Source organism: Vigna angularis, chromosome 7 (genome assembly GCF_016808095.1).
Source record: "Vigna angularis cultivar LongXiaoDou No.4 chromosome 7, ASM1680809v1, whole genome shotgun sequence".
NCBI classification, from domain to species: domain Eukaryota; kingdom Viridiplantae; phylum Streptophyta; class Magnoliopsida; order Fabales; family Fabaceae; genus Vigna; species Vigna angularis.
In genome coordinates this window covers 9,951,324-9,975,961 of record NC_068976.1, presented here as the reverse complement: position 1 = coordinate 9,975,961, position 24,638 = coordinate 9,951,324, and the positions used below count along the sequence as shown (strand labels likewise).

General features: G+C 33.1%; 1 protein-coding gene and 1 pseudogene across 2 annotated transcripts; both read right to left on the bottom strand.

Annotated features, from left to right (window-relative positions):
- Positions 1-5,162: 5,162 nt before the first annotated feature.
- Positions 5,163-14,681, bottom strand: LOC108336346 (ubiquitin carboxyl-terminal hydrolase 26-like; annotated as a pseudogene).
- A 3,179-nt stretch (positions 14,682-17,860) lies between these two features.
- On the bottom strand, positions 17,861-22,798 carry LOC108338656 (uncharacterized protein At2g24330). 2 transcript variants are annotated; one of them, XR_001833056.2, is made up of 6 exons: positions 22,316-22,798; positions 20,991-21,135; positions 20,243-20,352; positions 18,844-19,264; positions 18,379-18,709; positions 17,861-18,208 (listed from the first exon to the last, which is right to left on the bottom strand). XR_001833056.2 is itself a non-coding variant. In XM_017575676.2 (5 exons), the coding sequence occupies exons 1-5, from the start codon at positions 22,589-22,591 to the stop codon at positions 18,462-18,464; spliced, it is 1,200 nt and encodes a 399-aa protein (XP_017431165.1). In that variant the 5' UTR covers positions 22,592-22,798; the 3' UTR covers positions 17,861-18,461. The 2 variants fall into 2 exon arrangements, 1 of the variants encoding a protein (XP_017431165.1); XM_017575676.2 differs by having other exon boundaries at positions 17,861-18,709.
- Positions 22,799-24,638: the final 1,840 nt, after the last annotated feature.

Genomic DNA, 24,638 nt, shown 5'->3' with positions numbered 1-24,638 from the left:
TACATATATAAAAATTTAAATAAAATTAATCTGTTTAATACCAATGTTGCATCACAATTGATATAGACAGGGATTAGTTCCCACTTGAACCGATCAAACCACTTAGTCCACTGATAATTACAACCATGATAATAAAAATATATGTAATATTTTGTATTTTGGATGAAATTGTTTAAATTTTAAAATAAAAATACAAAATGTATGTTAAATGTTTGAAAATGTGAAATTAATTAACCTTCAGAGATTTTTTTTCCAGTGTTTTCTAATTCATAGCTGTATAGAAGTTCTTAAAAGTATTTTAATTGCAAAATGATTTGTGTATATTTTATATAAATTATAAACTATTTCCTAATTAATTTTTATTAATTGTAATTTAGTCTTTTAATATTTTTTATAATTTAGAGTTTATTCACTAACTAATTTTTAATATTTACAATTAAGTTTTGCATAAATTTTATTAATTTATTTAAATATACAAGTTAATTAAATTATTTTAAACAGTGATTTAAATGTCATATCATTTAATTATCATGTGAGAAAACATTTTAATAAATATTTATGTACCAGGGAGAGCCGGACGCCGTACAAAGGACGCCCATGAGGTGACGGGCGCCGCCCAAAGGACGCCCAGGTCAGACCCGCCACAGACAAATGTTCGGCCGCCCAAATCTTAGCCGCCCAAATAGGTACGTATGGACGCCCACTAACGAGGTCGCCCGACCATCTCGGTGCCTACGCCGACCACTTGGGTAGAACCTCTGTCCTTAAGAGAAACTTTGAAGAACTCACAAGGAATTCCATCACCACGAGACAGCGCCACACTCTCCATGCTCACAAAAGCTGTTCAAGAAAATGCAAACGTCTGGCATCATGAAGTACCGGGCGACCGCATAGATGATCGTCCGCCCAACGAAGTGACGGGCGACCGCATAGATGATCGTCCGCCCAACGGGGTGCCGGGCGACCGCTTAGAAGATCATCCGCCCAACGAAGTACCGGGCGACTGCGTAGGAGGTCGTCCGCTCAACGAAGTGACGGGCGACCGCGTAGAAGATCGTCCGCCCAATTTAGTGCCCGAGTCGTCCACAGGGAAGACGAACGCCCGTATCACTTGGGCGGACGCCCATATCACACTGACCGGCCAAATCACTAATCATTGCGGTCCAAGTAAATTGACCTGGTTTAGAGGTAAGTAGAAATTAGGAGCTATTGGGCTGATTGGGCCGTGATTAACTTTTTACTAATCCCAAGCCCATAGCGAAAACTATAAATACAGGTTCACGGTGAGTGGTAAAGAGGTTAGATGGAATGCACATTTATTACTACTGCTAAAAATAGCCACTGCTCTGAAACTGACTTTGGCATCGGAGAATCTTTTGTAGGTCTCCACCCCTCCGGATCAAGAGGAAAGATAAAGTTCGAGAAGAGGATCCCCCACTGAGGCAAGATCGCAGGAAGACTGGGAGACTTGGAACAACACAGCCCTACACATCCGAAACAATTTATAATTTAGTTTTCTAATATTTTTCTATCATTAATAATTTTAGTATAATTAGTTCATTTTATTACAACTTAAGTATAATTTTACGTCACTCTAAAAGTTTTTCATAATTGACTTCCGTTACTAAATTCATGCTGTTATAAACTTTTTTTATTTAAATTTTAAAAAACTAAGAATTAAGGTAGAACATCAATAATTCTATAGAAATACATGCTAGAATAAATTAAAAATCAATAAATTTGATTGAATTTTAAGTAATTTTTAATTTAAGTGTGAAATGTGTCTCATTGAAGAAGATAATCAAAGTCATCGTTAATGTAAATGATAGATTGAAAAATAATAGGTTAGTTCTAAAAGAAAATTAAATAGATCTTAAAAATGGTGTTCAAGATATTTGCAAGAAGATGGTGAGTAGAAGGTCTAGGGATATTGTTTTGTAGTTAAAAAGGATTTAAAAAAATACTTTTGATAACATATTGTAAAAGATAGATAAGGCTTATATTATTGAAATAGATGAAACAATGAGACATTTGATTTTTATACTACTTCATCCTAATATTGAATTATATATTCAATTCTTTTTTTACAAATTGTAAAAGGTTCCATTGATGAAATCATTATTACACCTTTGGCTTACAAATATATATATACAAAGTTATTTTTGGTTTTGTTTTTCTACATTGCAAAACTTCCATTTATAGGTGTCTTGAATGAACCGTCGTGGCTTACATATGTAGATCTTTCATTCTATGTTAGAGTGGTAGCATTTTAGCTTGCAAACATATCTATTGAACTCAACTTGTTATGATTTGTAGTACCTTTTACACTCATACTAGAGGATTTTTAACGAAAGTTTAATGAAGCCACATGAAAAAGTCATTTATCACTTCCTTTCATGAATCAAATGCTTGAAACTTAGTTGGTACAACATACTACTTTAGATTAATATTATGCTTATAATCAAATAGCAATAGATTGAGAATATTAGAAAAAAAATATAACACGTGTTTTATGGGTGTTTTTGCTTATAGAAAGATGTGCATTAAGACTATGTAATGCTTTAGCTATCATATATGCATGCTAACAATATTTGTTGATCATATTGAAAAGTGTATTGAACTTTTCACTTATTATGACTGCTTCAAAACTTCCCATGATTCATGCCTAGATAACATTGCCACCATATTGAACCACTGTTTTGAAACTAATATGATTCATTTTATAGTCACTAAGGAGATTGTTCTTTCCATAAAACCTCCAACAAATGCATAAAGATTTATCAAGACAAGGTAGAAGTCATTGCAAAGTTACCTTCACCCATGGACTTTAACTATATAAGAAGTTTTCTTTGCCGAATAGGCTTATATAATCATTTTTCATTAATCACTTTTCGAAGTATGAATTATTTAATATAGTAGAAAATAAGGATATATAAAATATTTTTTGAATTTCAAACTATATTAAATGAATTAGATTCCTAGTGTAAATATTATAAAAATTATAATAATATTGATAAAATTTAAATACATTTGCCAAGAAACTGACTTGAAAACCTGTATCTTAAGAAGTGGACCTTAAGCCTAATTTAATTCTACAAAATCAACTTGTAAGATAAAATTTGCATCTACTTATATACTTTAAATTAATCTTATCTCTAACCTATGTAGGACTTCCAACACTATACATTAACATAACTCTATAGAATTCTCAATGTTCACAAGTTAAAACATGTTTTATGTAATTTAGCTAAAGTTTATATCTTAATCATTTTCATAATTAATTAAAAAATATATCAAAGTCAATATTTAAAAAAAGACTATCTAAGTTAAATGAGAAATTATCATTTGAACAAAATTTAATTTATATCCCAACATTATTTAGTTTATCTTATATGAACCAAAATTTTGGATATGATTATATTATATTATCATGGTTTTATCTTATCACATCATATTACTTTGTCTTATCACATAGTGTCTATCAAATGTAAGTGGTTTGAGATCTTTTAACATTGACATTTTTTCCTTCAGGTGACAGGAGTAGTCACCATCCAAGAATCAATTTAAACTTTAGTCTTTTCCAACCAAGGATATATGTTATTCTTATAGAGTCAATAATGTACTTTGTAAAGACTTCAAATCCCTTCAATCTTCAGAGTAGTCAATCGTCCTCGTCTTAGGTGCTCGTTCTTTTTAAGACAAAAAGGAGTTGTGCTTCCAGAAGACACTCATATTGAAGTTAGCATCTCACGCCAATAAACAATAAATCTGTAGTTAATAAAACGTAATCAACATACTTCATAAAATGTATTATTTATACTTATTATTAATGGGTTTTTACTTGGATGAGCCTATACCTATTAACTCAAATACTTGTTGATATCTGAATCATCATAGTTAATAATGGGTTATGATAATTAAGTGTCTTGTATAATGTTATACCAATCGAGTATAGATGAGTCGAGTACATGTCAACTTAGTAGTTTGACATATACTCGTTCAAGAACAAAATCTATTGTTGAAGAATACTCGGTCATATATAATACATATGCAATAGGAAGAAATAGTTTTTTTCATATTCAAAACTTTTTAAGTTTTTCATATTAGTTTTATTTATTATATGTTTTCCTTTGTATATTCATATGTGATTTTTACATGTAACTCCTTTCTAAACTAATGAGATAGGTATGAAATTTATATAATCTAATTTCACATCAAATTTATCCTTAAGACGCTAAAATTTGTTCAAAAACTTGTTAAGATCTTTCATAAAATCTCCCAAAATAATATTTTTAAACAAATTATTTCCTTTTTTAAATGATTTATTTCAAATAAACCAGTCGTCTAAGATTAATCCAGGATTTTTTTTTCCAAAATTGGTTTATCCTAGTTAAGCTTTTCATTTTCAGTAACAACATATTTAAAGTTGTTTAAGTTTTATATATTTCTCAGAGTATAGTAATTTTGACAAAGTTTCATAAAAATTTCTCCCACTTTGAGTTAAATACATTTTTCAAAAAGAAATTATGGTTGAGAGATGACCTCAATTTGTGGTTCTATGTCAACCATAAAACAGTGATTGACTTGCTCTTCATCAAACTCATTTAAGCTTCCATCAAAGTCTGAATGTTTTCACATGGTCACCACACTCTTGTACTTATGGTAAGGTTTTCACTCTTCATCTTGCAACATTCACCCCTCATGTGTCCAAGCTTAATGCACTCATAATAAATTATCTCTTGGTCATTTGTCTTATCCTTCTTTTCGTACTTGTAGTACTTTCTTCTTAAACAACTCGAGTACATGTTTGAACTTTCTACACATCATTTATACACATTATTTATATAAGCTATATATTAGTGCGAGTTTAAGGATTGACATTTTAACCAACTAATAGAGAACCAATTACTTTTACCAGTTATAACAAGTTACTGTCTGTAAATAATTTTTTAGAAAAAAGGAAAGCACAATGAAAAAAAAAACTACATGATACTAAGTTCAAAATCTGGAAAAAAAAGAAGAAGACAGCATTCAACAACGAAAACCAACAAATACGAATAGTAGGTCAATTCCCGAGCCCTTTTGAGTTTTCAAATGAGGTGATAAAGACTCTAATACAGATTACCATACACAAAATTTCACTTCAGAGCGTCATTGCTCTATATCTGAAAGCTCTATTTACTACATTTTGGATTTTGTTTGAGATATTGAATATTCACAGTTCATTTTGGAATGCACAATGTAAGTGACAATGCCTTCAACCTTTGAGCATTTGCTCTCTCACGCACACATAATTTGCATTCAACGCTGTGTAAGGTCCAGATGAATTTATATGGTTGATTCTTAATACACTCCTCTTTTTCTCACTCAAAATTTTCCATTCAGAACTTATGTGTGTATATATATATATATACAGCAATAAATGTTAACTAAAAGTTTGTTTCCTAAACCACCTGAGATGAAAAATTTGAGGTCAAGAGTGTTCCACGAAATCCTGTCTCGGCATGCTGCGTTTCCGTTACCTCATTACAAAGTTCTTCTGCAAAATACGAATATGACAATGTTTTTACGTTAAGAACCCAAAATCACTAATAACAAAACATACAGAATGACAAAACGAAAGAAAAAGATGAAATTGTCATCGAAAGATGCAGGAAAATACAGTATAGCAAGCACACTACTGTCCAAGATCAAGGCTCCTAAAGAGAAAATGCATCCTCTCCCGTAACAAAATTGATTCTTCCTATCCCTCTCCTCTCCACTATGGTCCCCTTACCACCACTTCTAGCTACTTCCACTTTTTTTCATTCACTCTCTGCCAGCTCAACATTTCCCCCCATTCCCTTCCTAATCTTTCTTATGCGTACTTTCCAAACCCAAGGCCCGGTAGCTAATTTTTGGCCCAAATTTCTCCCGCATTCCTCCAGCCTATTCGAGACTATAATAAGAGTATATGAAAAAAGATAATCAAGTACAAGTATCAAATAATATACCTGCAATATCTCGATTTTCATGGATCTGAGAGTCCCTCACAATAATCTGATCTCCAGCAAATATATTAACATCTACAAGCGTAGTATTTTCGTTATCAACATCAATTCTCCTATCGCCTTTTTGTAGTATCTGGTTTTCCTTGACAACCTGCAAGGACAATTATCAGATGGAAAAAATAAATTATACATTATGAAGGACTACATTGATTGCAGCAACATGTACATGAAAATTTATTCAAAGTGATTTTTCTCATCCCATTCTATTTTCAGTTTAGTAGGCTATGCCTAATTTCGGTGTAAACATCCATATCAGTTCCAGTTCACATTGATATGCAATGCTTTAAACAAAAAACTCATAACATATATGATGAGTGTTTGAGCGTAATGATAAACATATAAAACAAATTTGACTTGCCCCAAAGGATTCCCATATCATCATTTTCAGTTGGTAAATTGACGTTGAAGCAGAAACTTTAAGGTTAATTGAACTCTCTTTTTTCATATTCCGAGAACGTTTAGAAACCATCCTATCTGTTTCAACAAAACGCTTTGCAGCATCCAAGACAGATTTTGGGACCTCCTTTCCTTGGACAAGAATTACACTAATGTCCTTATCGCAATAGTTAAGTTTCTGCAATAACTCAACGCTTTCCTTTTCTCCAATGCAACTTTCACAAACCTGCATATTAAGAGAAGGAGGACTATAGTTCAAATTAAAACAAAACGGAGAAGTTTACACTTTCTAACATATGTAGGTTAAAGTTATCGGCTCAGCGGGAGCAAATATGGAAGTGACATAGACCATGCCAAATAAAATAGAACTAGACAATTATTAACTAAAGTACAACTTTATTTTCAGAAGTAACACAGACACATCTGGAAGTTGCTTTTATTGAAGATACGATGGTCTTCATTCAAAAACATGCACTACATACAAAAAGCAAAGGGTTACAGTCCTATGCATTTGCTGAAAATAGCTAAGAGGAAAACAAGAAAAAACAAGGACGTCTTTCAAGTTAAGGTGAACTAAACACCATTTCCACCATATTAGATTATTTGATAAATCTGTTCAACTTGTTCCCACCAATTCCTGTGCAGAATTTTTTTTAAAAAAAAGTAAAATACATTTGCACCCGTTTTAAAACAGTTATACCGAATAAACCTCCATTTTTTTGCATCACTTTGCCACCTCTTAATGAAAGGGCATCAAGTTATGATTTAAATTTTTTTGTCAAATGACAATATGGTTCTCTTCCTTTTATGAAAACTAAAAGTATTGCTCTCACTACACCCCAAGCCCAAAACCCACATATTTGAAAAGTTTGCACATCTGGAAGCTTCCACTCCCTACATAGACTGTAGCACGATGCCACCTCAGTGCCCAGCCATCACAATCCTCATTGAGGTCTTTCCTGCTGCCAGTGCCAGCCTCATACCATCCTCGGTTGAGTACTATAGAAGTTTTCATTAATTTGAAACTCAGTTATGTCCAAAGAACTTACATGCTCCATTTGTTAGGTGGATCCTATTGGTTGATTGGGTTTTACTTTGTTTACTATCGAGACTCATCTAGTGGTTTGTTTATTTAATGATAAGGTTCCTCAAATTGATAAAAGGGTTAACATAATGATGAAAATGGGTTACATAGTACCAAAGCAAGTTATTTTTTGGCCTTCTACAACAAAAGCTTTTTTCTTAGATCCAAAGTAGAAAATGAGTATTTAGGCAACAACAGAAGCGTTAAGGCAGAAGGGCCAAAGATGAAGGGTCCCAAGGGAAAGCAGAAGAAGGGCCAACGATAAGGCAATCCTCGTTTATGGGCAATTGGAAATGCAGAAGCGTAGGAGAACATTGGAGTCTTTGTAGAAGATGATGTGGACATTTTAGGAACAAATTCAGTAAAATTCACGAGCACAATATAATAGTGTTAAGCACTTAAGGAGTTTTTTATGTGTCAAAAAAAGAGAGATATCCTGCACAATCTGGAAAAAGATACAGAAGTGAACACAATGAGGTTGTTAGAATCCTTTAGATAATAGCTTATCATAATTAGCATCAATTGATAAATATTAGGAGCAGAGGTAAAATAGCACATACAGCAGATCGTGGCAGAGATTTTGGATTACCTCAGGACTAGTCTTAATCACAAGTTGTCTATTCACTCCATTCCCACTTCCACTTTATCCAAAGGATCAAGTTGATTCTCACATATAGGCTTATCTTTGCAGGATCCGTTTAAAGCATCTTCCAAATCATTAACATTCTCGATTCTTGCAGATATTCCTTTGGTCTCAATACCACTCCATTCTTGACAAAAGCACTTCCAATCATTCTCAGATATGATGGTTAAGCCATCTACCTAGAATTAACAAAGTGAATAATTATAAAACTGAGAGACAGAAAACTCACTTTAGTAACATAGTGAAAAAATGGAGAGCAAGTTGATATTGGGAACATACTATTTCAGAAAGGGATTTAAAGCATACTTAAAATACTAAATTTAATTTCAGCTAACTAGACAATGAAAGATAAAACTGCCAGCTTGCATTTGCACGTCACTTGACTGACTATATTGTAAAAATTCCTTTAATAATTCTAACTTACAGAAGATTCTCTCGAGATTATAGTACCACGTCTACAAATCAGTTCAGGAGGCCTTTGTACGAGCTGTGAGTGCTGAAGACCAAAAAGGGGAAACAAAATTCATCATGAAATTGCTATGGATTTAAGATGGCATATACATGACAACAAATCACAGTGACATAAAAAGAGTAAGAGAGACACAACTCAATCCCTAACATGTATGACATGACAATTTTTCAAAGTTACTACTCTCATAATAATTGCACACCTAAAAAGTAAACTCAAATCTAACAAAGCGCTAGTAAGTAGTATTCTAAACTGAGACAAAAGCAAGATGCACATAGCATAACAAAAGAGGGTACCTTTTCACACATCAGTGAATCAATTACCCCATCCAAAGTTTCAGGTGTATCAGAATTCTTGACAGCCAAGTAATTTCTCCATTTTAAAATCCACGATGAAGGAACTAAGAAATACTTGCAATGTAAAGAAAGTGGCATACTTTTACCAACAGATAACTTCTCATGATTTTGTCGTTGCATTTGTTTTACTAATCTGCATCATGAAATAAATTCACTTCAAAATTTGCCATGCCACTTCTACACTAATAGAAAATGTACAGAAAACAATCACCTCATAGAGTCCTCAAAGCAAGCCTCTTTAGATATTTCATCACAGCATTGCAAACATTCACTTGAGCCTACAGGAAAAGCACGGCAACCGAGAGGATCATCAGGTTTTACAGTAATGGCATCTTTATATAAGAAAAACCATAAACCCTCAGGAACAAGCAACCGCTTGGCTCCAACAGCTTGATCAGGCTTAAGTTGTCCATGTGGACAACTAATCGATGTTGTTGGTCCAGCATCAGCTTCAGATGGAGCATCACCAACTTTTCTTTTCAACCATTGCTGCAGCCTAAAAGTTTAAACTCATCAGCATAAAAGTTTTAGTATCTTTTGAAATAGCCTAACAGACAAGGTAAGATAATGCAATGATATTAAAACTGACCAAAACAGGTGACAGATTTCTCAAAGACTAAACTTGGCAGATTTTCCTATTTCATAATGAAACAGAGCACTTATCCACACCACCTCTTACCCCTTTCTAAAGAAGCAGAACTAGCAGGAAAAAAGAACTCCGGTCTTACCATGGTCTAGACACATAGTACATTCCATCTTCATGATTTCCATTGACAAAAGCCCGTGCAAATTGCTTCAATGATTCTCTTTGATCCCGATAGGAGTCAGCTGACACCACATTATGTGCCCCTTCGATCAGACAATCCCAACAGCAGTCATTGTGAGAAAGAGTTGGCCCCCCACCATACTGAATTTCACAAGCCAATAAATGAAGCATAATATACAAATAATTATTTTGCAACAATGGACAAATATGAGGTAATATATATGAATAAACCATAAATCATGACAAAAAAATAAACAGTAACTAAATCTCTGAACAGAAGCTTAAACTTCGTTTTATTTCTAGTAAAATGTAATGCCCACTTCACAAAAATTATCATTTATTTAAATTTTACTCCTCCAGTCCTCCTTTAGACACATATGGCAATAGTTTCCTTGCCGTCCAATAAGAAAGGTAAACATGGCACTTAATGATGAAAACAGCCTGCTAATGCTGCAAATTAACTCCCTTATGGGATACTAGTTTTCTACTACAAATGCTCCCTCTGATAAATCCTTTTTATATCAATCCTAGCAGTATTAGCTATCACAGTGTGTAAAAGAGAAACAAAAACAATCGCGTTCCAATGTATTCTTTACCATGCTAAATTACCATTCTTTTTCATAGTCATTTCAAGAGTGACAGAACCAATGTAGGATATAATAAAACAAGGAGACTTATAAAAAAAAGGAATCATGTACTTAAGATATGCCAGGTTACCTTAGTCAATAATTTATCCCAAGCTTTAGAAGATAATCGCTTCATTGAGGTAACCTTAGACACCGGAACTTTCCCATGTGAACATTGGATAGGTGTATTGTCAAGAACACTGTTAACATTAAGATGTAAGTAACCTATACGTTAAGTGAAATAATCCTACCTACAATAATTGGCAGAAGGAACACTTGATCTAAAGACATGAAAAAATGACCTTTGGTACAAATAATAAACAGAATAAACTTTAAATGTTTAATGTAAAAAAAAAAACAATAGAAAGTGTGCACTAACGTCGGAACAATAGAGTCAGCCCACTGACGAAGCCATTCACTACAGATCCAAAAGTATGGTTGCTCTTGTGGTTGGGTAGGAGATTCAGCTAAAATAGATCGAACTTCTTGTCTCCTCTCATTGATACAACTTAGTCCTAACTCTTTCCTGTGTTTGTACTGGTTGCAAGAATCAAGATATGTGGCATTAAAATGTTGAATCTCGTCACCAAGATGAGAAGGGACACAAGCACTGTCTTGTGCAGTAACTGCATTGCAATCTGCTTCTTTAAAGTTAGCGCCATAAACCATGTCCCCCTTTTCACCAACATTTTTGCTATGCCTAAGATGGTACATCAACATGTATGCCTCGTCAGATGTAAATGTCTCCACAAGTGAAGATTGTGAATGAGGGGCCTCTAAACCATTACCGTCAGCAAGCATTGCTTCAGAGCAACTAGAATTAAGTGCGTCCATCTTAACAGATTTAGAAGTAAAAGATGAAGTTCCTTCTCCAAATGGATGACAACCCAAGTTAGTAACCTCCTCATCATCAAATTCCCACCATTGCCCAGTGTTTTCATCCTTGATATGGGCAATGTAATGTCCACTACTAACAGCAGTGCCTTTGTGAATCAGTACAGCTGACAAGTCATATATCAATTCATTTTGAGATGGCTCAGACAATCTAACACTCATATCAAGTTTAGCTGGAAATAAAAATGCAGAAGTAACTTTCTTCTTCATTGTATTCTGGAAATGAAATAGAAAATACAGGAGAAAAAATATCAGAAAGAAATTGTGTTACAGAAAATAAGATTTACTCCACAGGCATAAAGAAGATAAAAAGTTACACATGGTGGATTAATAAAATAGGAAAGCACTGCTACATGTAAATACCCAAAGAAAGAAAAGCCATGCAATCATTCACATAATCTCTATCTTGGGAAAACTACTCCTGCAAGATCAGTACCCAAAAAAATAAGTTGAAAATCCTGCAGGTTTTCCAAAGTACATAAATTTCGTTTGTTTTTTAAATTCTGTAATGGGATATTTATTCTTTTAGTAAGTTCCCTCATTCTCAATCTAATACAGTAATACTTATTTACCTCTTGTACCCAAAACAAAAAGAACTGTAATTAAACATAAAGAGTATGTAAACCATCAAAGCATGCTCAGACAGCATTTTGTTGTGTAGTACTCTCAATAATAACTCATGTTTTTTCCAATACCTGTGGAAGGAAGACATAACGTTTAAGTTGAAAATTAAGTACATCAGGTAATGTACACAGCTTGATGCTGTGAGTGGCATCAACTCTTGTTTTACATGACCCACAAAAATATTGATTATCTCCATGGAGCTCTTCAACGGCAAGGTAATCATCTAAGCTCTCATCTAAACATTGCAATCCCTTGATATTCAACTCTATCCCATAGAAGTCTTCCATTTTGTAAGAAGCTTCAGATTCTCTTCCACATTGCGAACACCTACAACTCAGATAAAATTAAGAAATGTGTAACAGTCATAAATACAACTACCAGTGACCACATGCATATATAATATGAATGTAGCAGTATAAAATGTTTATTTGGTAACATTTGATCACAATATATCAGATTCACTAGTGACATATAAAGCACTAACACTTCAAGAAAGGCAGCGTGAAAACTTGCCAATCACTTCATGTTAGATGCAACACAATAAGATACTACAGAAATTACACGGACGCATCAAATTTTGTTGTGCTGCAGTGTATGCATCACTGTCATGGCCTCTGTCCATATCAATCCCAATGCATCTTAGCTTTTGACCAACAACGAGAAAAGGAACAACGAGTACCAACGGTGCTCAAAGAAAAATGTGACAGCCAATTTAGTAAGAAAAATATAATCAGAAGCGTGGTTTAGTAACATCAAATACATTGTCAGGGAAAACAAATGCAAATTCTCGTCTTGCAAAAGGAATCAAAAGAAACTAAAAACAAATGAATTTTACATGTAAGCAACATTAGCATTTTTCCCTAGCTAAATAGTTTTTTGGGCATTTTCCTGTATTTTTAAGGAGTGGGAAAGGGATGGACCAAAAATATAAGAGAAATTTTTTTTTGAAAGATCTATAATACTTCAACAGGGCCACCCCGTCAAAGTAAAATTAGTAGGAAAAACGTATTGAATATAGTTCAATAAGTTACCCATAAGCACTGATTCTTACGTTGTCACATGAGACACGCTCCCTCGGAAAAGATCTTGAACAATTGTTCTTGCTTTAGCAATTTTGGAATGGCTCAAACGACTCTCAAGTAATGATAAAAGCAATGTCAGGAATTCATGGCTATCCTGCTGAACTTCATTGTCTAACTCCAGTGTTTTAACAAATGGGGAAGAATCTACGAAAGCCTTTTTACTAGCATACAATTGTACAAAAAGCCGAGTCAGTTGGTCTAACACTGGTTGTTGCTGTAAAAGATCAGGTTCTACAGAAAATATGCCTTGTCGAAAATATTTATTCATGTACAAGCACTGTAGTATACTGTTGGCATAACATGTTGCACCAAGATTTGTCAGACCAGCAGGTGAACAATCAGAAGCACGAAGATCTGTTGTCGGATCAGGGCCAAGACTTTCAAGAAAGTCAGACATCTTCTGCCATAAACCAGACTTCCGGGTACCATTTGGAGGAGGAACCAATCCACAGAAGCAATTTGGGTTGTCTTTAGTATTAACACGGCAGCCTGAACAGACGGGTTTCCAAATCATATATAGTTGGCTCATATCATCTTCAGTCACTGCTCCTGTTTTATGAATTTTCCTACACAATAAACATGTAAAATAAACAATCTGCTCTAATCTCTCTATGTTTCACAAGCTAAAAAAACCAAAGAATTTTGGATAGTAGTACCTCCATATTTCAGAAATGCCATCGTCATCCCCTTGTTTCTGCCTTTTATTTTTATTTCGAGTTGTTGGTCTAGTCATTGTACAACAAAAAAGCCTAGCCCTGAAAAAAGGACTGCAGCAACTAATTTCCTTGAGCAAAAGAAAATGAAATGAATCAAGACAGTGTTCATCTTCACTATTTTAACCCTCAACATTGAACCAAAATGTATCAACAGATAGTTAAACTAGTTCAATCTATGTAGGCAGTCCATCTATTAAAATTTCATGATCCAACACCACTTATTAGTGTGACAATAATGCAACTCAAATTTCAAACTACAGCACAGGAAATGTTCATATAGAACATACTTTCAACGAATTCAAACTATGTAAACACAGTTACATAACAAGTATCACTTACAAACGAATAAACACAAAATTTAAAAAAAAAACTAAAAAACAAATTACACCAAACAGTGGCTATATTTGTGCACGTATGAAAACACATCATCCTAACTTCACTTCTTCATCATCAGTATTCATTGCACACAAGAAGCGGGAAAAAAAAACAAATTACATAAATATCACAAACAGCTTAAAAGAACCCTAGCAATTTCAACCAGCCAAACAAAAATCAACAGAGAAACGAAGACACAACGAAATATGAAACACACGTACGATTCAGATAGAAATTAAAAATGAACAATAACATTAATCAACAATCGCAACAACATTATCCTGAAATTACTATACCAAGGCAGAGAAAATCAGAAAACGTGGATGTGACGTTACCTGGGAGAAATGGAGGAACTGCTCTGAAATGGAAGATCAAGAGTCACTGAAAAAAAAAATTAAAGAAAGGAAGTGAGAAACAAAAGAATTTACAAAATGAATTCACTTTTAAATTTCTTTTGAGCAAGAATAGTTGATAACTGTTCTCCTTTGTTAGTAGAATTTTTTACCTTTGACAGAAGAAAGAACGGTGGAAGAAGAGCAAGTGTCTCTGAAAGAGAGTGAAAGGAGAGAAAGGGACAATTTTGAGTCACACTTTTTTCCCTCTCACGTAGGTAAACCAAGAGGTTAATCAAAATTTTCTTAACTTTTCCATTTCAATTCATCAAAATTATTCTCAGTGTGCTGTTAAATTTTTGTCCATGTCAAAATTTATAATTTTTTTTAAAATTTAAATATATGATATATTAGATTGACTTGCAAATTTTAATCAGTTTGACAGCATTAATTTTAAACCAATAAAAACAAATTACCTTAATCAGTTATAATTAATTATACATATATATTACGTTTTATTTTATCAGTTATGTGATATGAGATTTTAAAACTAATTTATATAAACAAAATTTTAATTGCATTTTTGAAATTTTAATTAATTTTGTTGAAATTAACTTTATGTGCTTTAAATGTATTATTATAAATACGTCTAGCATTATTTTCTGATTGAAGTTTGATTTAATATAATGTTCATTAAGTTAAATATATTATGATTACTGATTACATTAATTATATTATTTAAAAATCTTGATTATCGTTTTGCTTAAAAAAACTTTTATTATCATAATTAAATCATTAATGAGTGGCAATTATATTAATTCATACAAATTACAATATATAACTGTTATCATTACAATATTTATATACGTTTAGTCTATCAACAAAATATAACTTTAATAATATTAAATAACTACGTTTACAAAAGTATAAATTATAATTTTCTTAGCATTTTTTATTCATTTATCTTAGATGGTTAATGATAGGAGTGGGGAAATGTGACTCTTTTCAAATAAAAATTCATCCTTTAAATGTATTTTCATATTTAATATTTAATTTATATCAAATTTTATTTTATCTTTGTTTCTATGTTACATACTCTCTTGCTGTTCATATATCACGCAAAATAATTAAGGGATTATTATATTTGGGTATCAAATAATAATTAAATAAAAGTTGAATCATTATAAAACAAATAAAAGTATAAAAGTATCAAATGTATTGATATTATAAGATTGAGATGACATCTGGTGAGTATAAATAGTTAAAATATCTGCATTATTTTCTGATTAAATTTTTATTTAATATAATATTCATTAAGTTAAATATATTATGATTACTTATTACATTAATTATATTATTCAAAAATATTGATTACCATTTTGCTTAAAATAATTTTTATTATCATAATTAAATCATTTATTGTTCGCAAATATATTAATCTATGCAAATTACAATATATATATATATATATATATATATATATATATATATATATATATATAACTGTTATCATTACAATATTTATATAGGTTTACAGTTCTATCAACAAAATATAACTTTAAAAATATTTAATAATTACTTTTAAAAAATTATAAATTATAATTTTCTTAGCATTTTCTATTCATTTATGTTAGAACGGTGGAAATTGCCCCTCCACCACCCCACCTCCTACTATTTTTTTTATTCCAAAGTTAATTTAATTTAATTTAAATTTTTTAGAACCTTAAATCTCCTTGGCCCTGCACCTCTGAAAGCAGACATAAATGTCATTGGTAGCGAAGTTGGAGTTACGAGGAGGGGCCATCATGGAGTAAAAGTTGGAGTGGTTGAAGCTAGAGGCTCTGGGAGTGGGGTTCGTGGAGGATTGAAGAGAGTAAATCTCTGCATTGGTGAGGTTGGACGGGCGAGGAGTGGTGGAAGAGAAGCCCTGGGACCTTCTAGAAAAGATGTCGGATATGGAGGCGTTGGATTTTCTGACGGTGACGTGGAGCTTTTCGTCCTCTTTGATTTGGGTTTGGGTTTCCAAGGGCTTTCGTCCATCAAGCGACATGACGTCGGAGTCCACGTGGATGGAGACAATGGTGGCGCCAGTGTCTGGAAACTGTTCAGAGATCAACATTCCCTTGAGTAACGGAATGCCCATCACCATCATGTTCGGGAGGGTGGAGATGGAGAACAACGTTATGGTCCACTCCAAACTCCCTTTCTTGCTCACGTTGCTCTAGATCGTCAGCACCACCAACACGATTATCCGAATGTTCACATCCGTTTAAAAATCTAACGCATATTCACATTTCATTTAAATATTATTTAAAGACAAAAGAGGAATTATTAGAGGCACAAGAGGAATGAGGAGATGCAACGTGTGGTGGTGGAGAGAGTAACTCTGTGTAATGGTTAATGGTTAGGAGAGGGAGAGGTGGCTATAAAAATTCTGGACTCAACACATACCATATCATAAATACAATGATCCAGTTGTTGTTTTAAAGCTTCTCAATATATTTTTATTAAAAGAAAAAAATAATTCTATCAGTACCTCCCTTCTGAGGGACAAAACTTCTTGAATTTCCATTTTGTGAATTTATAAAAAAAATTCCCCATAATCCTAAATTTGGAAATTGGGTGATGTTTCTGAAATTTTTGATTGTTTTGAAGTCGTTACCTCTATTGTAAGGTTGACTGAATGGAGCAATTTATTCCATTGTTGTGATCACAGCTGGATCAACTTGTGTTACTACAAAATACCACAATAAATTGACTTTGACCTTTTGATATTGTTGTACTTACATTAATTTCAATGACATTTTGTATGTCCTACATATTAGTCACATTTTATTATTTGGTTCTATATTATTTTGATTCATTTCGACTACCAAGTAATTTCATACAAAAACTAATATCACATGTTTAAAATTAATCAAATAAGTGTTTGAAATAACATAGACATACCAAAATTACCAATTTACTTTTGGTAAAAAGTAAATTTATATAAATATCTTATTCAAAAGAATGCTGATTGTAAATTCTTCTTAGACAAACAATCTTTGTTATTTTCAACTTAGATAGCAATTTAAGAATCAAAATTGATATTTATTATTATCAAAATACGATTATCAAAACTTCATCTCGACCAAAGAGATAAAAATAGAATTTAATAATCTTTTGTTAATTTGAAGAAGAATATTTGAAAGAAAATGCAAGTAAAGTTGCCTAAATTATAAATGGCGTAAAAGAAACTCGCAGAATTATTAGTTACATGAAACCAAATAGTTGAAAATGGTTCTCAAAGATTAAAATGAATAGGACATGAAAATTTAACAAAAGACAGAAATGCAGAATGAACCAACGAGGATAATTTGAAAATGCAGTAAAGGAAAATGCTTTTGAATGATTAAACAACAATAACGTAAAACTAAAGATAAACATAAATTAAAATTGCAAAAAGAATAAAGAGAGAACTATTTTTTCATTAGTCATAACATATGTATTACAAAGTTACAATGTCTATGAAATATATTTCACACTAAAATCATCCACATTTACCCAATTTATGAAATTTTCTTATTGCTTTTTCTTTCATCTATAGAACTATTCCAAGAGAGAGGGGAAATATATGGAAATCACAAAAATTGCCTTAACTCAAAAGCAAGAGATGTAATCTGTGAACTATAATTTGTAAACCACAAGTTTCAAAGCAATATATTAAAACTCTCCTTGTTACAACAGTAAGCAAACCAACTGCGAAGTTGTTTTCAAGTCTCTTGGGTATACAGTCCGATTTTATAATTGAGTATCCTAACAAAAGAAAAGGAAAAAATATATCAAAATTCTAAAATTTCCTTAATTGACAAAAAGCCATGTACTTTATGTATTATAATTTATAAATTGCATGTTTCAAAGTAACATATCAAAAAAACTCTTCCTGTTACAACATCAACAAGGAAACAGACTGCAAAGTTGTTTACCTTAATAGTTGGACCTTGACACGAAACAAAGGGCAAGACATGTCATTCAAATAGTCCATTCCCAAAAGAGGCTTCTCATTTAACTAGCTTTCATCACCTGAAATAGCCCGGTCAGCCACTTCCTCAATCTCAGGGGTCGCTTTTACAGGATTATCGCTTGCGATTAAGCTGTCAGAAGCACCAGCTTTTTGGACTTCTTTGCCATCATCTGCTTTTGGAGAATCGGTGTTTGGTAGAGATATATGCTCATCCGAATGCTTTGGTTTGTTCAAGGCGTGACAGTGTGGGCAGTAATAAGTAATGAATGGGAAATCCTCCTTCCGAGAAAGGCCTGAAAGGAAATCGGAGGATAAAAACACACTTTATAATTCAAAAATGAAAATTAGCGATTACTTTGTATTGTGTGATCGTGTGTCAGTGCATGTGTATGAAAAAATCCTACAACATTAAAGGCAGTCGACTTACCATTATGCATATGGCAATTACCACATATGAGTGCATAAGACTGGGTTGGATCCTCACCCACAAGCAATGCTGCAATTCGAGCAATCCATCCTCCATCATTCATTGCTGAACTTTGAGGATGATGTTCAACAACTACAAGCTCATTATGCTCAGGAGTTTGAGTTTGATTAATTTTCCCAGAACCAACTAATTGTTCATTAGAATAATTTGTTGTCTTTGTCCCCGGACTAATGGATCTAGAGTTCACTTGCTTGCGATTTCGAAGACCACTTGACTGCACAACTTCAACATCCTTGGTCTTCCCAGTTGGAGCAGCAGAAGATTCATCTTCCACATACACGTTCAAACCAGAATCTGAACCCAACTTAGATGCTAAAACAGTTGCAGCTGCTGCTTTTGCTGTTGGATCCGTGTCATATCTCTGTGGATCACAGGAGACAAGTATAATACACAATAATATTAAATTATTTGCAAACATATACATCAAGTTGACTTTTAATAATACACTTGAAAGCACAGGAACACATACAAAAGACAGTAGTCGTGTTTAATTGGTCATATCACATGCGATTCGTTTACTTCCCCAAGGCAAAGGTTCTCAATGTTAACAAATAACATAATGGACGCGATAACTCTCAAAGTGACTGTTTATTATGTAAAACTTTATCTATTTTACAGATAATGGATACGGCCTGAGTATAAAGAGGCTTAGCTCTTATACAATCAATGTTACCCAGTTGCATGAGTAACAGGATAGCGTGATGCTAACCGACTATGTTTGTTGTCAAGCAAAATATAATCTGACCACTTCCAAAAAAAATTACCCTTCTTGGCTCTAATAGAATATATGATTCAATTACCTTATCTAAAATATTTATTAATTATGTGTTACTTTTTGAAATAACTGTCCTACTTATGCAATTTAGAGATTGTCTTATCTTTCAAAAGAGTTTCTTTTGGGATTTTTTTTTCTGTCTGATTAGGTTTATATTATGTTTGGGATATAAAAAGCCTTCATTTTAGGCGCCATATTTCTTGAAGGCTCATCTGATACTAATTGTGTGGGGGTGATGGCATTGGCACGTTAGTTTCAGTAGCAGTTGGTCACGCTAGTGCAAGAAAGGAGGCCAATTTTGTTCTTATTAGGTGATATCAAGTGCTGCGGCTATGATTATGACTTGTAACAGGTTTCAATTTGTTTGACTGGATTTGACTATACTATGAAGTGCGGTGTGTGAACACCAAGTAAAAATTAGTATTTACTTGCACTAAAGATACTACATTGTATGCACCAAATAAATCATGAAAGAAAACAACCCCAGTATATTGTCTGCTCTGAGTGACAAGGAACAGAGGTAATACTGAAACCAATGTACCAATAATTGCTTTAAACAATTACCTGAATGAGTTGCTGAGTAATGTAATAGTTTGTCTTCTCTTTGAGCTCATCAATTTTCGCTTTCCTTTCAGCTCTAAGCCTTTCAAGAATTTTCTGGTCCTTGCGATCACCTATAAAATTACATATTTCTATTTAAAATTAAACTAATATTATTTGCACTTGGCATTTCAAACTCTAAAAACTAGCTTCAAGTTCAAAAACCCCACCATTAAATTGGAATCTAATGTTACAGATTAAATGACTATGGTTATCAGTAGTAGCCTTCACAACTTATGAATGATGGTACCAAATGTATAATAAACGCTGCTCCATGTTCACCTAAGAATTTCATTTCCGGTATTTGTACAAAGATTGCTTGTGATCTTGAGGACCTTCTACTTCTACTTATGTAAACATATATGTTAAGATCAAGCATTTTTGTTATCAACACTTGCTGCAAAACTATACCGGAGAAATTATTTTTATAAAAAGCATTCATTCATCTGAGTATTAAATATAGACTTTTTCACTCACTTAGAGGTTGTTAATAAAGGTGATGGAGTGAAAACCTTCCAAATATAAACCATATATGGAAGACTAGAACAATTGATGAGCATAAATTTGAAAAAAAATCAGGACACTAAATTAAGGTTATATTGGCCTAGAAGTCAGCGGAATATTCAGTAGAACAGATAAATAAATGGTGCTAAAACTTCCAAAAAAAAAACTTCGTGCAAAAGAATGAGATATATATGAGTTTGGAACTCACACATCCTTGTGAAGCTGACAAATGTTGAATATGTAGCAGTTGACAAGGCAGGCAAAAGAAACATTGGCAACACTCGAATTGCCCGCATTTTCCAATTCATATCCATTGATCTTGTCGTCATAATAGCATAACCTACAGCAATGACCTGAAAGTTGAAAACGATTTTAAGTAAAATCCATTTAATTTTACACACTCAAAAATATAAGGATAATGCCAGTGGATAAATTTTAAAATTTGAGGCAATTCCCCATTGTCATTATCCTATATAGAAGATGGAGTCATTATCAAACACCTCGGATCTATTTCATGTTCATTTCCTTTCATATAATCTATGGCATAATCCAAACTAAATCTACACTAACAGTCCAAAATGGTTCTACTTTCTTATCCAAACTAACTTCAAAAAGACGTGATAAGCACCCCAGAATTTGGAGAACCCGCTCTCAACAGCTAGCTATTAAAGGGGGAGAGCACTTGAATACGATCTGCAAGTATTCCTTTTCGAGACACCAATAACTCAAATACCAATTGATAAACACTAAAGAATTCGGAGAACCCACTTTGAAAAGTTAGCTAATAAGGGAGAACTTAAATACCACACGGAGAATCTCATCTTACTATGTGGAACTTAGGCATCTCATAATACCCAAGTACCTACTAAGACCATTCCCAAATACAGATCACTATTTTTTAACCCCGATTCAGCCAAAATCATCCCATAATCTCATCCAATCCACCCATTGTCCACAAACAAAAAAAACAAAAAAAAACACTAAAACACCAACAACCTTCAATGTCATCGAACGAATAAATTCATCACTTAAATCTTTCAAAAAAAATTTAAAGAAAAAATGTTGTTCTTTTCTTCAAAAAACGAAAATAAGCCCATGCTTACTTTCCTTCACATATCCAAGGATTTAAATTCTCCACTCTTTAAAAAACGCAATTGCAGCCACTATTGTTCACAACGTCGAGGTCTTTGAAGTCTCCACAACATCAAATCTTCTCCAAAACCATATCACAACCGCAATAGCAACCAAAATTGCAGCCACGAATTCTCGCAATGTCAAGGTTTATGGACCCTCCACAACATCAAGGTTTTGAAGTCTCCACATCCCAAGAGCAATTTCCAGCAGCATCAAAAAGTCTCCACAACATAAAAAATGTCCGAAGCCTCCAAAAGCACATCTCAAAAGCAATTCCAACCATGTCAATGTCATCATCAGAGACTCCACGACCACAATTCAAAACCTCACATCTATATATCTACTGTTTCTACTCTCCCCACAGTGGCCAAGCAAGTTCAGAGCAAAACGAAAAATTACCTCGAACAGAACGGAAAATAAAATAAGCTGGCGAGAGGTTCGCCTCCAAGAGCGAGATCTGTTGCTCAATCTCACAACGACGGCGTTTTCTTCTTTGGTGATATACTGAAGCCTCTTCTCGAAATCGTCGTTGTTGGACCTGAATATCGCGTTCCATATTCGCGAAATAAACCCCTTCTTCTTTGTCTTCTTCTCTTCCTTCGCCTTCTCCCCATTGTTCTCGATATTCTCCTTCACCGCACCACTTTCTTTCTTCTCAGCTTTCTCATCCCCCATCACTCTCAGCGCTCCGTTCGAATCAGTTACCAGAAGAACAGAAGAGAATGAAGATGGAAGACGGTGTTCGATCTGAAAGGGTTCTAGAATGTTCGGCGCTTGAGATCTTGCGCGCGTAAGAGGGTGAGGGTGGACTTATGAAGTGGGGGAGAGGAAGAAGAAGGAGAAGGCAGAGAGGGTTATTCAAATTTTTGGGGTTTTGGTTTATCGATTACTGCTGGTGCACGCGATGCCACGCGCGTTGGACTTCACGCTCTGCGAATGGTTTTATGACACTTATGATGTAGTTGGGACTTAACACTACCGGTCAACCGTTAATTACTGTATCTTAGACATTACTATTAGTATTATGGAAAAGTTAAGAAAAAATTAGATTTAAAATTTATAATTATTTAATTAATAAAACATTCAATAAATTATAAAAAAAATGTTTTGTATTTAAGAAAAATAATCCTTGTAATGAAAGATTCCAAAATGGTGCAGGGTGATGTCAAATCATGTGGTGTCAAAAGAGGTAATCGAAGTAGATTCACTTTGGATGAATTTTATATAGTTTTTTTTTTTAAATTATCTATGGTAGAGTAGACAAGTTTCACGTAATATTTCAACTATTAATAAAATAATAATATTTTTTATTGGTTATTGTTGACTTATCCATTACATTAAGCAAACTCATCCACATTGTTGCTTCTCTTTTATGGGAGGTGAAATTTTTGTATGAAATAAAAATAAATAAATAAATAAAGAGAAAAATAAAATCAATGAGGAAAGGAAAATAAGAGGTTAGAGTATAACAATGTATTTCATTTAATATCAGTCTAAGTTTCTTCATTTTTACGTTCTTTCTTTAATAAAACTTCATGAAAGAACTTCCTACATTTTTGGAAAATGTATGCAAAGTTTGGTATTTGATTAACTTTTTTCCTTTCTTCTTGTTAGTCATTTCTCTTACTCGTGTTCATTTTTCTTCTTTTACTTATTCTTATTTCGTTTTTTATTAATATTTAATCGGGTGGGGGGTTTTGTTTTTCAATTCTAAGAGTGGGATTGGATTATTTTACATAATGTCAATCCATAACATACCTTCAAATCATTTGTAAAAATACTTCAATGATATGTATAGTATCTAGTGGAGACCGAGCGGTTAACATTCAATACCGTTCGGTCCATCCATTCAAGACCGTTCGGTCCATCCATTCAAGACCGTTCGGTCCATCTAGTCAACTTGGTCAAATGATTTACAAGGACATTGGGTTGTAATTGGGCTTGGAGCACTAATCAGCTGTTTCAAATGGTATTTGGATCAACGCTTTAGTTGTTATTGGGCCAAAGGTCCAGCATAAATTAAAATAATCAAAGATATCTGATTAAAGATATTCATAAAGTTGTTTATGACCAAAGATATTTTATTAAGCTTGTGATAATCTATAAATACAGGTCAAGGCTAAAAGCCAGATACGTTTCACTTATGTTGTACTCACACTCAACTCATACTCATATTCTTAAATACTGAAATAGTTATAACCATTCACTAAACATTCAATTAAGAGTCAAAGTTCTTCAATCACACGCCTAACTTGGGCGTCGGAGTGTCTTTTGCAGATACATCCCCCCTCTGTCAAGAAGGCAACCGCACGGCTCCTACTGAAGACCGAGCAGTCGGATAAGAGCGAGCGACTCAGACTGAAGGAAGGCATGCGATCTAAGCAGTCCAAGCATTCGAAAGCAAGAAAGACACGTTAGAAAAGTACGTCGATCCCACAAAATATCTACCGAGACAATGTACAAACTTAAAATAATTTATTTCAAATCCTAAACGTTTTTAAAAAAATAATTTATGTTTTCAGGTTGATGGCAAAATTTTTACCAAAGTTATTTTCAAATCAACTAGAATAAATAATTTAAAAAGTTGATGTGATTTAAGTATTAAATATGATTAATTTAAATATTACAAGAAATTTAGCAGATAAAATTCACCAAAATCATAAAAATATATTATTAAATAAAATTACTTTCGATTTATTAACCGTAAATATTTATTGATAAA

Bases quoted from the DNA above. Each gene is read 5' to 3' on its own strand.
- LOC108338656 (XM_017575676.2), bottom strand. From the start codon at position 22,591: ATGGGGGATGAGAAAGCTGAGAAGAAAGAAAGTGGTGCGGTGAAGGAG. The intron at 21,136-22,315 runs GTAATTTTTCGT...TTCAACTTTCAG, and splicing joins TATTTTCCGTTCTGTTCGAG to GTCATTGCTGTAGGTTATGC. The intron at 20,353-20,990 runs GTGAGTTCCAAA...GTAATTTTATAG, and splicing joins TGTCAGCTTCACAAGGATGT to GTGATCGCAAGGACCAGAAA.